General features: G+C 38.1%; 1 protein-coding gene across 41 annotated transcripts in view; it reads left to right on the top strand.

Moving 5' to 3' along the window:
* RXFP1 (relaxin family peptide receptor 1) overlaps positions 1 to 11,151 on the top strand; it is a 127,935-nt gene extending 116,784 nt beyond the window's left edge. For all 41 annotated transcript variants that reach the window (XM_086346978.1, XM_086346970.1, XM_086346945.1 and 38 more), the window contains one exon: positions 10,360 to 11,151. In XM_086346978.1, the coding sequence (XP_086203104.1) occupies positions 10,360 to 10,661 (302 nt within the window). In that variant the 3' untranslated portion in view covers positions 10,662 to 11,151. The remainder of the gene's footprint in view (positions 1 to 10,359) is intronic.
* The last annotated feature ends 3,475 nt before the right edge of the window (positions 11,152 to 14,626 follow it).

The following is a 14,626-nucleotide window of genomic DNA, read 5'->3' as shown; positions in this document are numbered from 1 at the left end:
GCTAGTGGAGGTGATGGAATTCCAGTTAAACTATTCCAAACCCTGAAAGATGATGCTGTGAAAGTGCTGCCCTCAATATGCCAGCAAATTTGGAAAACTCAGCAGTGGCCACAGGACTGGAAAAGGTCAGTTTTCATTCCAATCCCAAAGAAGGCAAAGCCAAAGAATGCTCAAACTACCCCACAATTGCACTCATCTTACACACTAAGAAAGTAATGCTCAAAATTCTCCAAGCCGGGCTTCAGCAATATGTGAACCATGAAATTCCTGATGTTCAAGCTGGTTTTAGAAAAGGCAGAGGAACCAGAGATCAAATTGCCAACATCCTCTGGATCATGGAAAAAGCAAGAGAGTTCCAGAAAAACCTCTATTTCTGCTTTATTGACCATGCCAAAGGCTTTGACTGTGTGGATCACAATAAACTGTGGAAAATTCTGAAAGAGATGGGAATACCAGACCACTTGACCTGCCTCTTGAGAAATCTGTATACAGATCAGGAAGCAACAGTTAGAACTGGACATGGAACAACAGACTGGTTCCAAATAGGAAAAGGAGTACGTCAAGGCTGTATATTGTCACCCTGTTTATTTAACTTATATGCAGAGTACATCATGAGAAATGCTGGACTGGAAGAAACACAAGCTGGAATCAGGATTGCCGGGAGAAATATCAATAACCTCAGATATGCAGATGACACCACCCTTATGGCAGAAAGTGAAGAGGAACTCAAAAGCCTCTTGATGAAAGTGGAAGAGGAGAGTGAAAAGTTGGCTTAAAGCTCAATATTCAGAAAACGAAGATCATGGTATCCGGTCCCATCACTTCATGGGAAATAGATGGGGAAACAGTGGAAACAGTGTCAGACTATTTTTCTGGGCTCCAAAATCACTGCAGACAGTAACTGCAGCCATGAAATTAAAAGACGCTTACTCCTTGGAAGGAAAGTTATGACCAACCTAGATAGCATATTCAAAAGCAGAGACATTACTTTGCCAACAAAGGTCCGTCTAGTCAAGGCTCTGGTTTTTCCTGTGGTCATGTATGGATGTGAGAGTTGGACTGTGAAGAAGGCTGAGCACCAAAGAATTGATGCTTTTGAACTGTGATGTCAGAGAAGAGTCTTGAGAGTCCCTTGGACTGCAAGGAGATCCAACCAGTCCATTCTGAAGGAGATCAGCCCTGGGACTTCTCTGGAAGGAATGATGCTACAGCTGAAACTCCAGTACTTTAGCCACCTCATTTGAAGAGTTGATTCATTGGAAACGACTCTGATGCTGGGAGGGATTGGGGGCAGGAGAAGAAGGGGACGACAGAGGATGAGATGGCTGGATGGCATCACTAACTCGATGGATGTGAGGCTGAGTGAACTCCGGGAGTTGGTGATGGACAGGGAGGCCTGGTGTGCTGCGATTCATGGGGTTGCAAAGAGTCGGACACAACTGAGCGACTGATCTGATCTGATAAATTTTTTTCTTAAATGAAGTGAGAAAACATATAGTATTTGTTTTTCTCTGACTTATTTCACTATGCCTAATACTCTCCAGGGCCATCCATGTTGTTACAAATGGCACAATTTAATTCTTTTTTTTATTAAGCTTGAGTAATATTCCATTGTGTTTATATACCACATCTTTTTAATCATTCATCCGTCAATGGCCTTTTAGGTTGCTTCCATATCATGTCTATTGAGAACAGCATTGGAATGAACATTGGGATACATGTATCGTTTTGGATTAGTGTTTTCACTCTCTTTGGATATATACCAAGGAGTGGAATTGCTGGATTGTATAGAAGTTCTATTTTTAATTTTTTGAGGAACTTCCATACTATTTTACATTGTGGCTACACCAATTTATATTCCTATCAACAGTGTACAAGGGTTTCCTTTTCTCCACATCCCCACCAACATTTGTTATTTCTTGTCTTTTTGGTGATAGCCACACTGACAGGTGTGAGGTGATATCTCACAGTGGTTTTGATTTGCATTTCTCTAATGATTAGGGTTGTTGAGTATTTTTTCTTGTGCCTGTTGACCATCCATAAGTCTTCTTTGGAAAAATGAATACTCAGGTCTTCTTCCTATTTTTTAAACAGATTTTTTTTATATTGAGTTGTATCTGTTCTTTATGTATCTTGGATATTTCCGCTTGTCAGTCACGTCTTTTGCAAGTATCTTCTCCCATTCAGTAGTTACCTTTTATTTTGTCAATGGCTTCTTCTGCTGTACAAAAGCTTTTTAGTTTTATCAGGTCTCATTTGTTAATTTTTGTTTCCCTAGGCTGAGGAAATAGAAACCAAAAAATATTGCTAACATTAATGTCAGAGGGTCTACTGCATATGTTTTCTTCTAGTTTTACGGCTTTAGGTCTGACATTGAAGGTTTTAATCCATTTTTAATTTATTTTTGTATAAGGTATAATGTGATGTTCTATTTTTATTCTTTTCAGTGTACCTGTGCACCTTTCCCAACAATCACTTATTGTAGAGACTGCCTTTTTCACATTGTATATTCCTGCCTCCTTTGTCATACATTTAGTTCAGTTCAGTTCAGTCGCTCAGTTGTGTCCGACTCTTTGCAACCCCATGAATCACAGCACGCCAGGCCTCCCTGTCCATCACCAACTCCCAGAGTTCACTCAAACTCATGTCCATTGAGTCAGTGGTGCCATCCAGCCATCTCATCCTCTGTCATCCCCTTCTCCTCCTGCCCCCAATCCCTCCCAGCATCAGTCTTTTCCAATGAATCAACTCTTCACATGAGGTGGCCAAAGTACTGGAATTTCAGCTTTAGCATCATTCCTTCCAAAGAACTCCCAGGGCTGATCTCCTTTAGAATGGACTGGTTGGATCTCCTTGCAGTCCAAGGGACTCTCAAGAGTCTTCTCCAACACCACAGTTCAGAGTACATCATGAGAAATGCTGGGCTGGAAGAAGCACAAGCTGAAATCAGGATTGCCGGGAGACATACCAATAACCTCAGATATGCAGATGACACCACCCTTATGGCAGAAAGTGAAGAGGAACTCAAAAGCCTCTTGATGAAAGTGAAAGTGGAGAGTGAAAAAGTTGGCTTAAAGCTCAACATTCAGAAAACGAAGATCATGGCATCCGGTCCCATCATTTCATGGGAAATAGATGGGGAAACAGTGAAAACAGTGTCAGACTTTATTTTTGGGGGCTCCAAAATCACTGCAGATGGTGATTGCAGCCATGAAATTAAAAGACGCTTCCTCCTTGGAAGGAAAGTTATGACCAAACTAGATAGCATATTCAAAATCAGAGACATTACTTTGCCAACAAAGGTCCGTCTAGTCAAGGCTGTGGTTTTTCCAGTGGTCATGTATGGATGTGAAAGTTGGACTGTGAAGAAAGCTGAGTGCCAAAGAATTGATGAATTAACCATAAATGTGTGGGTTTATTTTGAGGCTCTCTATTCTGTTCCATTGACTGTGTCTTTGTTTTGTGCTAGTGCCATACTGGTTTTTTTTTTAATTTTGTATTTATTTTTGGCTTTTCTGGGTCCTTGTTGTAGTGCGTGGGCTTTTCGTGCACGGGCTCTTCATTGTTGTGCATGGGCTTTCTCTAGTTGCAATGAACAGGGACTACTCTCTAGTTGCTGTGTATAGACTTCTTCTCATGAAGTGGCTTCTGTGTTGTGGAGCACGGAGGCTTCAGTAGTTGCAGCATGCAGGCTTAGTAATTGTGGTGCATGGGCTTAGCTGTTCCGTGGCATGTGGGATCTTAGTTCCCAGACTAGGGATTGAAAAAAATGTCCCCTGACTTGGCAGGTAGATTCTTTTATTTTTTTATTTATTTGTCTTTGCCAAGTCCTAGTGCAGCATGCAAACTCTTGGTTGCAGCATGTGGGATCTAATTCCTGGGCCCACTGCATTGGGAGCTCAGAATCTTAACCAATGGACCACCAGGGAAGTCCCAGCAGGTAGATTCTTAATCACTGTAGTACCAGGAAAGTCCTTGTGCTGTTTTGATTATGGTAGCTTTGTAGTATAGTTGGAAGTCATGAAGTATGACACGTCCACTTCTGTTCCTCTTTCTCAAGATTGCTTTAGCTATTTGGGATCTTTTGTGGTTCCATACAAATTTTAGTATTTTTTGTTCTAGTTCTGTGAAAAATATCATGGGTATTTGGATAGGAATTGCATTGAATCTATAGATTGCACTGAGTAGTATGGACGTTTTGACAATATTAATTCTTCCAATCCATGAATATGGTATATCTTTCCATGTATTTGTATTATCTTCAATTTTTTTCATCAGTGTCTTACAGTTTTCAGAATACAGGTCTTTCACTTCATTGTTAGATTATTCCTAGGTATTTTATTCTTTTTGATTTGAGTGTAAGTGGGGTGGTTTTCTTGATTTCATGTTCTGATAGTTCATAATTGGTATATAAAAATATACATCTGGTCCTGGACTTTTGTTGGGGGTTTTTAATCACAGATTCAATCTCAGTACTTGTAATTGGTCTGTTCAGATTTTCTATTCCTTCCTAGTTCAGTCTTGAGAGATTGTACCTTTCTAAGTATTTGTCCATTTCTTTTAGGTTGTCTGTTTTATTGGCATATTGTTTTTTGTAGTTGTTTTATGATCTTTGTATTTCTATGATGTCAGTTGTAACTTCTTTTTTATTTCTGATTTTATTGATTTTGATCCTCTTCCTTGTTTTTTTATGAGTCTGGTTAAAGCATTATCAATTGTGTTTCTCTTTTCCAAGAACCAGCTTTTAGTTTCATTGATCTTCTCTATTGTATATTGAGTCTCTATTTCATTTATTTCTGCTCTGTTTTTTATGATTCATTTTTATGATTCATTTCCTTCTACTAATTTTGAATTTCGTTTGTTCTTTTTTCCATATATCCTGTATGTAGAGGTTGTTTATTTGAGATTTTTCTTATTTCCTGAGGTAAGCTTGTATTGCTGGGCTTCCCAGGTGGATCAGTGGTAAAGAACCTGTCTGCTAATGCAGGAGACTTAATTGTTCTATGTTCTTCTTGATTTGATCCCTTCATTATTAGGTAGTAAGAGTCTTTGTCGCTTGTAACACTCTCCATTTTGAAGTCATTTGTCTGATATAAATATTACTACTCTGGCTTTCTTTTGATCTCCATTTGCATGGAATACCTTTTCCCATATTTTTCCTGATTCACTCTTATAAGATTTTATGTTTCTAGGAATGTATCCATTTCTTGTAGATGGCCCAATTTGTTGGCATATAACTGTTCATAGTCTTCTCTGATGATTGTTTGTACTTATATGATACCAATTGTAACTACTTTGTCATTTCTAATTTTATCCATTTTGATTCCTCTCTTTTTTCTTGATGAGTCTGGCTAAAGATCTATCAATATTTTTTTCAAAAATAAACTCTTAATTTCACTGTTCTTTTCTATTGTTTTTAGTCTCTATTTCATTTCTTTCTTCTCTGACCTTTATTACGTCCTTCTTTCTACTAACTTAGGCCCATGTTTGTTCTTTTTCTAGTTCCTTTAATTAGAAAGTTAGGTTGTCTATTTGGAATTTTTTATTTCTTGAGGAGGTGATGAATCACTATAAACTTTCCTCTTAGAACTGCTTTTGCTGTAGTCCATAGATTCTGTAGGGTTGTGTTTCTATTTTTGTTCATCTTAAGATATTTTTATTTCCTCTTTGATTTCTTTGTTGACCCATTAGGTTTTTAGTAGCATGTTGTTTAATCTACTCATCTGTGTTTTTCCAGTTTCTTCCTGTAACTGGTTTCTAGTTTTATACTATTGTGGTTGGAAAAGATGCTTGATATGATTTCAGTCTTATTAAATTTATGAAGACTTGTTTTGTGGCCTAGCATGTGATTTATCCTAGAAAAGGTTATTTGCACATTTGAGATTATTAATCTTCTGTTTTTAATGGAATATTCTGTAGATATTTATTAAGTCCATCTGATATAATGTGTTACTTAAAGCCACTGTTTCCTTATTGATTTTCTGTCTGGATGATATAGCCATTGATGTGAGTGGGGTATTAATGTCCCTTACTATCTTGTAATACTGTCAATTTCTCCCTTTATGTCTGATAATATTTGCTTTATATATTTAGGTGCTTCTGTGTTAGGTACATATGTGTTTACAAATGTTATATATCCTCTTCTTGGGTTTACCCCTTTTCATTATATAAGTGCCCTTCTTTGTCTTTGGCTTCAGACTTCCCTTTAAAGTCTGTGTTGTCTGATATGTATATTGCTAACCCAGGTTTCTTTTCATCTACATGGAATATCCTTTTCCATCTCTTCATTTTCAGTATGTGTGACTCTTTGTTCTGAAGTGACTCTCTTGTAGATAGCATACAGATGGTGCTTAGTTTTTAACCCATTCAGTCACCCTATGTCTTTCTTCTGGCGCATTTAGTCCATTTACATTTAAAGTGATCATTCACAGTTATGTACTTATTGCCATTTTGCTGCTTGTTTTCTGGTTGTTTTTATAGTTTTCCTTTTTGTCTTTTAGCATCTATCCTTGATTTTCTTTAGTGTTATGTTTGGATTCCTTTCCCTTTGTATTTTTGTGTGTATCTGTTGTTCGTTTATGATTTGTAGTTTCCAATATATATATATATATATATATATATATATATATATACACACACACACACGCACACACACACACACACACACACATATATATACTTTTTATTCTACATTTTATTATTTCCCTGTGAAGTTTCATTTTGATGTCTATTTTACAGCATTAACTGTTTAAGTTATATTTGATGTTTATTTTACAACTTTTGTCTTTTAATCTTCATATTAGTTCTTTTAAATAGTTGATCCACTGCCTTTTCTATATATTTACCTTTATCCATAAGATTTTTTTCCTCATATAATTTTTTTATTATGGCCTTCTTTTTTTCACTTGGAAAAGTCCCTTTGACAGTTCTTGTAAGGCTGGCTTACTAGTGATGAATTTTTAAATTTTTTTCTTCTTGGGAAACTCTTTGGTGCTCTTTCAATTCTGAATGATAACATTGCCAGGTTATAGGAATTTTTCTTTCAGGACTTTAAATACATCATGCCACTCGCTTCTGGCCTGCAAATTTCTTCTGAAAAATCAACTTGTAGGCAACTCTTTGTCTTTCTCTTGTTGCCTTTAAAATTCTCTCTGTATCTTTAACTCCTGCCATTTTAATTATTGTATGCCTTAGTGTGTATCTCTTTGAGTTCATTTTGTTTGGGACTTTATGTGCTTCCTGGATCTGGATATCTGATTCCTTCTTCAGGTGAAGGAAATTTTCAGCCATTGTTTAATCAAATACATTTTCCCCCTTCCTGTCTCTTTTCACCTTCTGGGACCCTTAATAATGCAAATATTTGTATACTTGTCTCAGAAGTCCTTTAAACTATCCTCATTTCTTAAAATTATTTTTTCTTCTTGCTATTCTAATTGGGTGATTTACACTATTCTGTCTTCCAAGTTCTTCTGTTATCACCCAATCTACCATTGATATCCTCTAGTGTATTAATTCAGAGAAGGCAATGGCACCCCACTCCAGTACTCTTGCCTGGAAAATCCCATGGACGGAGGAGCCTGGAAGGCTGCAGTCCATGGGGTCACTGAGGGTCAGGCACGACTGAGCGACTTCACTTTCACTTTTCACTTTCCTGCATTGGAGAAGGAAATGGCAACCCACTCCAGTGTTCTTGCCTGGAGAATCCCAGGGACAGGGGAGCCTGGTGGGCTGCCGTCTATGGGGTCACACAGAGTTGGACACGACTGAAGTGACTTAGCGGCAGCAGCAGCAGTGTATTAATTGCTCAAATAGATTACACTCAGTGTGTTGAAATTCTAATAATTCCATGCTCGAGATGACCAGAAAGGAACACAGGTCAATATGATTATCAAGTAATTGCTTCATTTTTTCCAGAACATAAGAAATTTTTATTCCTGGAATACATAGCAATTTAAGGAACATTACCCCAAAGTGTGAGAGATGATAAGGCACTCTTGATAGTTCAAAATAAGATGCACCACACTCATTAGGATGGTTGTTCTCAAAAACAGAAAATAACAAGTACTGGTGAGGATGTAGAGAAATTAGAACTCTTGTACTTGTAGGAAAGTAAAATGGCACAGCTGCTATAGAAAACACTATGGTGGTTCCTCAAAAAATTAAACATAAAATTCCCATGGGACCCAGAAAGTCTTCTTCTGAATATATACCCAAAAGAACTGAAATTAGGGAACCATGCATTCATACACCCAAGTGCAAGGCAGCATTATTCACAGAAGCCAAAATGTGGAAATGAAACAACCCAAGTGTCCATCACTGGTCAATGCTTAAACCAAATATATTATATACACACAGTGGATTATTATTCAGCCTTTAAAGGGAGGAATGTCTGATATATGCTACAATATGGATAGATTCTGAAGACATTATGCTACTGAAACAAAAGGACAAATACTGTATGATTCCACTTATATGAGGCAACTAGTGTAATCAAATTCACAAAGACAGAAATTTTGTGAATGCTGTTGTCAGGGATTAGGGGGAGGAAGGGATGGGGGGTTATTGTATAAAGGTACAGAGTTTTAGTGTGGAAAGACAAGAAAGCTTTGGAAACGGATGGTGGTGATGGTTCACAACAATCTGAATGTAGTCAATGCCACTGAACTGTACACTTAAAAATGGTTAAAATGGAAATTTTTATGTTATGTATAATTTCCACAATAAAAATGTATAATCCTGTTAACTGTATGCATATTGCAATATGCATTCATACTTTAAAAATTTATAAACATACAACTTTAATTTTGCTTTTTCCCATGGTTAGTGGTGATAGTGCTTTACATTTTACAAGTACAAGAGGAAACATAGCATAAATTAAATCATCAAGAAAATCTGAAGATTTGGTAGTTGCATATATACTACAGTAATTTTAAGATAAGTTTAGCCAAACATGTTTTTATTGAAATAAATAGCTAGTCAAAAGCCTAAAAATGCATACCAGTTTTTCAAACCAAATAAATAGCAGAAATATATTAAGGATAAGTCTATATATTCTAAGAAATACATGTACTACCTAATAATTAAAGCACTTGCAAAGGTATGATTTAAATACTAAACAATATTGTTTTTCCTAAAATTGAATCATATCAGAGTAGTATGTAATCACCTGGTTAAAAAAAAAACAAAAACACACATTTCTAGCTACTAGAATTCTTTTGTTGATATATTCAGGAGGTTACTTAGGCAGAAAACTGCTCCTTGAAATGTCAGTTCAGTTCAGTCGCTCAGTTGTGTCCAACTCTTTGCAACCCCATGGACGGCAGCACACCAGGCTTTCCTGTCCATCACCAACTCCCACTACTCAAACTCATGTCCATTGAGTCAGTGATGCCATCCAACCATCTCAACCTCTGTCGTCCCCTTCTCCTCCTGCTTTCAATCTTTTCCAGTGTTAGGGTCTTTTCCAGTGAGTCAGTTCTTCATATCAGGTGGCCAAATTATTGGAGTTTCAGCTTCAGCATCAGTCCTTCCAATGAATATTCAGGACTGATTTCCGTTAGGATGGACTGGTTGGATCTCCTTGCAATCCAAGGGACTCTCAAGAGTCTTCTCCAACACCACAGTTCAAAAGCATCAATTCTTTGGCACTCAGCTTTCTTTATAGTCCAACTATCACATCCATACATTACTACTGGAAAAACCATAGCTTTGACTAGACGGACCTTTGTTGGCTAAGTAATGTCTCCACTTTTTAATATGCTGTCTAGGCTGGTCATAACTTTCCTTCCAAGGAGTAAGCGTCTTTTAATTTCATGGCTGCAATCACCATCTGCAGTGATTTTGGAGCCCAAAAAAATAAAGTCAGCCACTGTTTCCACTGTTTCCCCATCTATTTGCCATGAAGTGACAGGACCAGATGCCATGCTCTTAGTTTTCTGAATGTTGGCTTTAAGCTAACTTTTTCACTCTCCTCTTTCACCTTCATCAAGAGGCTCTTTAGTTCTTCTTCACTTTCTGCCATAAGGGTGGTATCATCTGCATATCTGAGGTTATTGAATTTTTCCTGGCAATCTTGATTTCAGCTTGTGCTTTATCCAGCCCAGAATTTACACGATATACTCTGCATATAAGTTAAATAAGCAGGGTGACAATATACAGGGTGAAATGTCAGCACCCCTTCAAATACTAGCACCCTGGAAAAACATCCTGGAACTACATGTAAACTTGGTATTTAATTATGTGACATCAGGGGTGAAAAATTAAGACTAAAAAGACAGCTGGGGGAGAACTAAGGAAAAGACGTTTACATACCTTGTAAACATCCACAGAAACTCAAAGAATTTCATTTTTCTCTTCTAGGTACCATAACCTCTTGGGTAGTGATTTTTATTCTGCCTATCAATAGTGCTTTGAACCCGATTCTCTATACTCTTACCACAAGACCATTCAAAGAAATGATCCATCAGTTTTGGTATAACTACAGACAGAGAAGATCTATAGACAGCAAAAGAAGTCAGAAGACATATGCTCCGTCATTCATCTGGGTAGAAATGTGGCCCATGCAGGAGATGCCTACTGAGTTAATGGAGCCAGTTCTTTTCGCAGATTCCTCTGAATTATCACTTATTTCTCAATCAACTAAACTCAACTCCTATTCATAATCGGTGGATACCAATTCTAAACAGAGAATACTGTGAGATGTTTCATGATGGATTTATGAGTATAAACTAAATGCCACAAAATAATTTATAATAATGGCTAAAATCAATTTGCTTAGAAGGACATGAGGTTATTTGGGAGAAAACAAAATGACTGATGCCCGTGTAAAGGGAAATAAATTATATTGATAATATGTATGTATTAGTACATATTTTGGATAGGAAATTAAGAGAAATATATTTCAGAAAGATGCATTTGTTCTATTAGCATGCATTTACTGAGTACCCACTATGTGCCTGGCACTGTGGTAAATTCCTGGGAGCAGATAGTAAAAAAATCTTGCAATGTTAAATTGTATAACTACAACAATATATTAATACAAAGACCACCTGCAACTTTTAGTGTAAGGTACAGCTTTGCCTGTCTTGAAACATAAGGATCATGGACACTTTTAAATAAAAGTTTAGTGTTTTCTAATAATCAATATATTAACATCAGAGAAAATGTCTCATTATTTGCAAAATACAGATATTTTGTTTTAAGAACTCATTTGACCTCTCTTCAAGTCTTCATACACTTGAGAGGCAATAAACATTTATTCTTATGGAAAAAAAAAGATGCTCTGATAGTAACTCAAAACAGCACCTTTCTGTCAATTTCCTGCCCAGTTGTCTTTTTGCTTTAAATGAGCACCATTGTATGAGATTGTAAAAAGGTGATAAAAGTATTGCAAAGGAATGAATCAGAAAAGCTAGAATGAGATAAGTGGAATAGAACTGAGAGTACAGAAATAAAACCCTCATATTTACAGTCAATTGATGTTCAACAGATATGCTAAGATAATCAAATGGGGAAAGAACAGTCTTATCAATAGATTCCAGTACAACTGGATATTACCATGCAAAAGAATGAATTTGGACCCCTACTTTATACTATATATAAAAATTTACTCAAAACAGATCAATGATATAAACATAACATACATCACTTAGAAGAAAATATATGGGAAATCTTCAAAACCTTGGATTTGACAGTGGATTTTTAGATATAACATGAAAAGCATGAGTAAGGAAAGGAAAAAATGGATAAACTGGAATTCACCTGAATCAAAAACTTTTGTGCATCAAAGAACATAAACAAACACAATGAAAAGACAACCTTCCAGAATGAAAGGACATTGTTACAAATCATATGTCTGAGAAGGGTGTAATGTCCAAAATATATAAAGAACTCTTACAACTCAACAAAAGACAAGCTACTCAATTTTTCAAATGGTCAAAGGACTTAAACAGATATTTCTTCAAAGGAGATATACAAATGGCCAATAAGCATGTCCAGTATCACTAACCATTAGGAAAATACAAATCAAAACCACTATAAGATAACACTGGGCCTACTGCTACTGCTAAGTTGCTTCAGTCGTGTCTGACTCTGTCCCTGGGATTCTCCAGGCAAGAACACTGGAGTGGGTTGCCATTTCCTTCTCCAATGTATGAAAGTGACAAGTGAAAGTGAAGTCGCTCAGTCATGTCCGACCCTTAGCAACCCCATGGACTGCAGCCTACCAGGCTCCGCCGTCCATGGGATTTTCCAGGCAAGAGTACTGGAGTGGGGTGCCACTGCCTTCTCTGACTAGGCCTACTAGGGGGTTACAATTTTTTTTTAAAAAATGGAAAATAACAAGCACTGGCAAGGATATGGTGACTGAAACCTTTCTACATTGCTGGTTTTGTTTGTGCATGCATGCTCAGTCATGTCCGACTCTTTGTGACCCTATGAACTATAGCCTGCCAGGCTCCTCTGTCCATGGAATTCTCCAGGCAACACTACTAGAGTGGGTCGCCATGCCCTCCTCCAGGGGATCTTCCTGACCCAGGGGTCGAACCTGCATTTCCTGAGTCTCTTGAATTGCAGGCAGATTTTGTACCCACTGAGCCACCTGGTGGCTGTCTGGGGAGGGCTTGCAAATAGCTGTGAAAAGAAGAGAAGCGAAAAGCAAAGGAGAAAAGGAGAGATATAAGCAGCTGAATGCAGAGTTCCAAAGAATAGCAAGAAGAGATAAGAAAGCCTTCCTCAGTGATCAATGCAAAGAAATAGAGGAAAACAACAGAATGGGAAAGACTAGAGATCTCTTCAGGAAAATTAGAGATACCAAGGGAACATTTCATGCAGAGATGGGCACAATAAAGGACAGAAATGATATGGACCTAACAGAAGCAGAAGATATTAAGAAGAGATGGCAAGAATACACAGAAGAACTATACAAAAAAGATCTTCACGACCCAGATAATCACGATGGTATGATCACTGACCTAGAGCCAGACATCCTGGAATGTGAAGTCAAGTGGGCCTTAGAAAGAATCACTATGAACAAAGCTAGTGGAGATGATGGAATTCCAGTAGAGCTATTTCAAATCCTGAAAGATGATGCTGTGAAAGTGCTGCACTCAATATGCCAGCAAATTTGGAAAACTCAGCAGTGGCCACAGGACTGGAAACAGTCCGTTTTCATTCCAATCCCAAAGAAAGGCAATGCCAAAGAATGCTCAAACTACCGCACAATTGCACTCATCTCACACGCTAGTAAAGTAATGCTCAAAATTCTCCAAGCCTGGCTTCAGCAATATGTGAACCGTGAATTTCCTGATGTTCAAGCTGCGTTTAGAAAAGACAGAGGAACCAGAGATCAAATTGCCAACATCCGCTGGATCATGGAAAAAGCAAGAGAGTTCCAGAAAAACCTCTATTTCTGCTTTATTGACTATGCCAAAGCCTTTGACTGTGTGGATCACAAGAAACTGTGGAAAATTCTGAAAGAGATGGGAATACCAGACCACCTGACCTGCCTCTTGAGAAATCTGTATACAGGTCAGGAAGCAACAGTTAGAACTGGACATGGAACAACAGACTGGTTCCAAATAGGAAAAGGAGTACGTCAAGGCTGTATATTGTCACCCTGCTTATTTAACTTATATGCAGAGTACATCATGAGAAACGTTGGACTGGAAGAAACACAAGCTGGAATCAAGATTGCCGGGAGAAATATCAATAACCTCAGATATGCAGATGACACACCCTTATGGCAGAAAGTGAAGAGGAACTCAAAAGCCTCTTGATGAAAGTGAAAGTGGAGGGCGAAAAAGTTGGCTTAAAGCTCAACATTCAGAAAACGAAGATCATGGCATCCGGTCCCATCACTTCATGGGAAATAGATGGGGAAACAGTGGAAACAGTGTCAGATTTTATTTTTTGGGGCTCCAAAATCACTGCAGATGGTGACTGTAGCCATGAAATTAAAAGACGCTTCCTCCTTGGAAGGAAAGTTATGACCAACCTAGACAGCATATTCAAAAGCAGAGACATGACTTTGCCAACAAAGGTTCGTCTAGTCAAGGCTGTGGTTTTTCCTGTGGTCATGTATGGATGTGAGAGTTGGACTGTGAAGAAGGCTGAGCGCCGAAGAATTTATGCTTTTGAACTGTGGTGTTGGAGAAGACTCTTGAGAGTCCCTTGGACTGCAAGGAGATCCAACCAGTCCAATCTGAAGGAGACCAGCCCTGGGATTTCTTTGGAAGGAATGATGCTAAAGCTGAAACTCCAGTACTCTGGCCACCTCATGCAAAGAGTTGACTCACTGGAAAAGACTCTGATGCTGGGAGGGATTGGGGGCAGGAGGAGAAGGGGACGACAGAGGATGAGATGGCTGGACGGCATCACTGACTCGATGGACGTGAGTCTGGGTGAACTCCGGGAGTTGGTGATGGACAGGGAGGCCTGGCGTGCTGCGATTCATGGGGTCGCAAAGAGTTAGAGACGACTGAGTGATTGAACTGACTGACTGAGCCACCTGGGAAGCCCCTACATTGCTGGTGGGAATATAAAATGATGCAGTCACTGTAGAAAACCATTTGGTTGTTCTATAAAAGTTTATCATAGAATTCCCATGTGATACAGCAATTTCACTCTT

This window comes from Bos grunniens, chromosome 17 (genome assembly GCF_055505025.1).
Source record: "Bos grunniens cultivar Pamir isolate PY7600 chromosome 17, Bosgru_T2T1.0, whole genome shotgun sequence".
Lineage (NCBI taxonomy): Eukaryota > Metazoa > Chordata > Mammalia > Artiodactyla > Bovidae > Bos > Bos grunniens.
The sequence above is the reverse complement of the archived record's forward strand: the minus strand, read 5'-3'. Positions and strand labels throughout refer to the sequence as shown.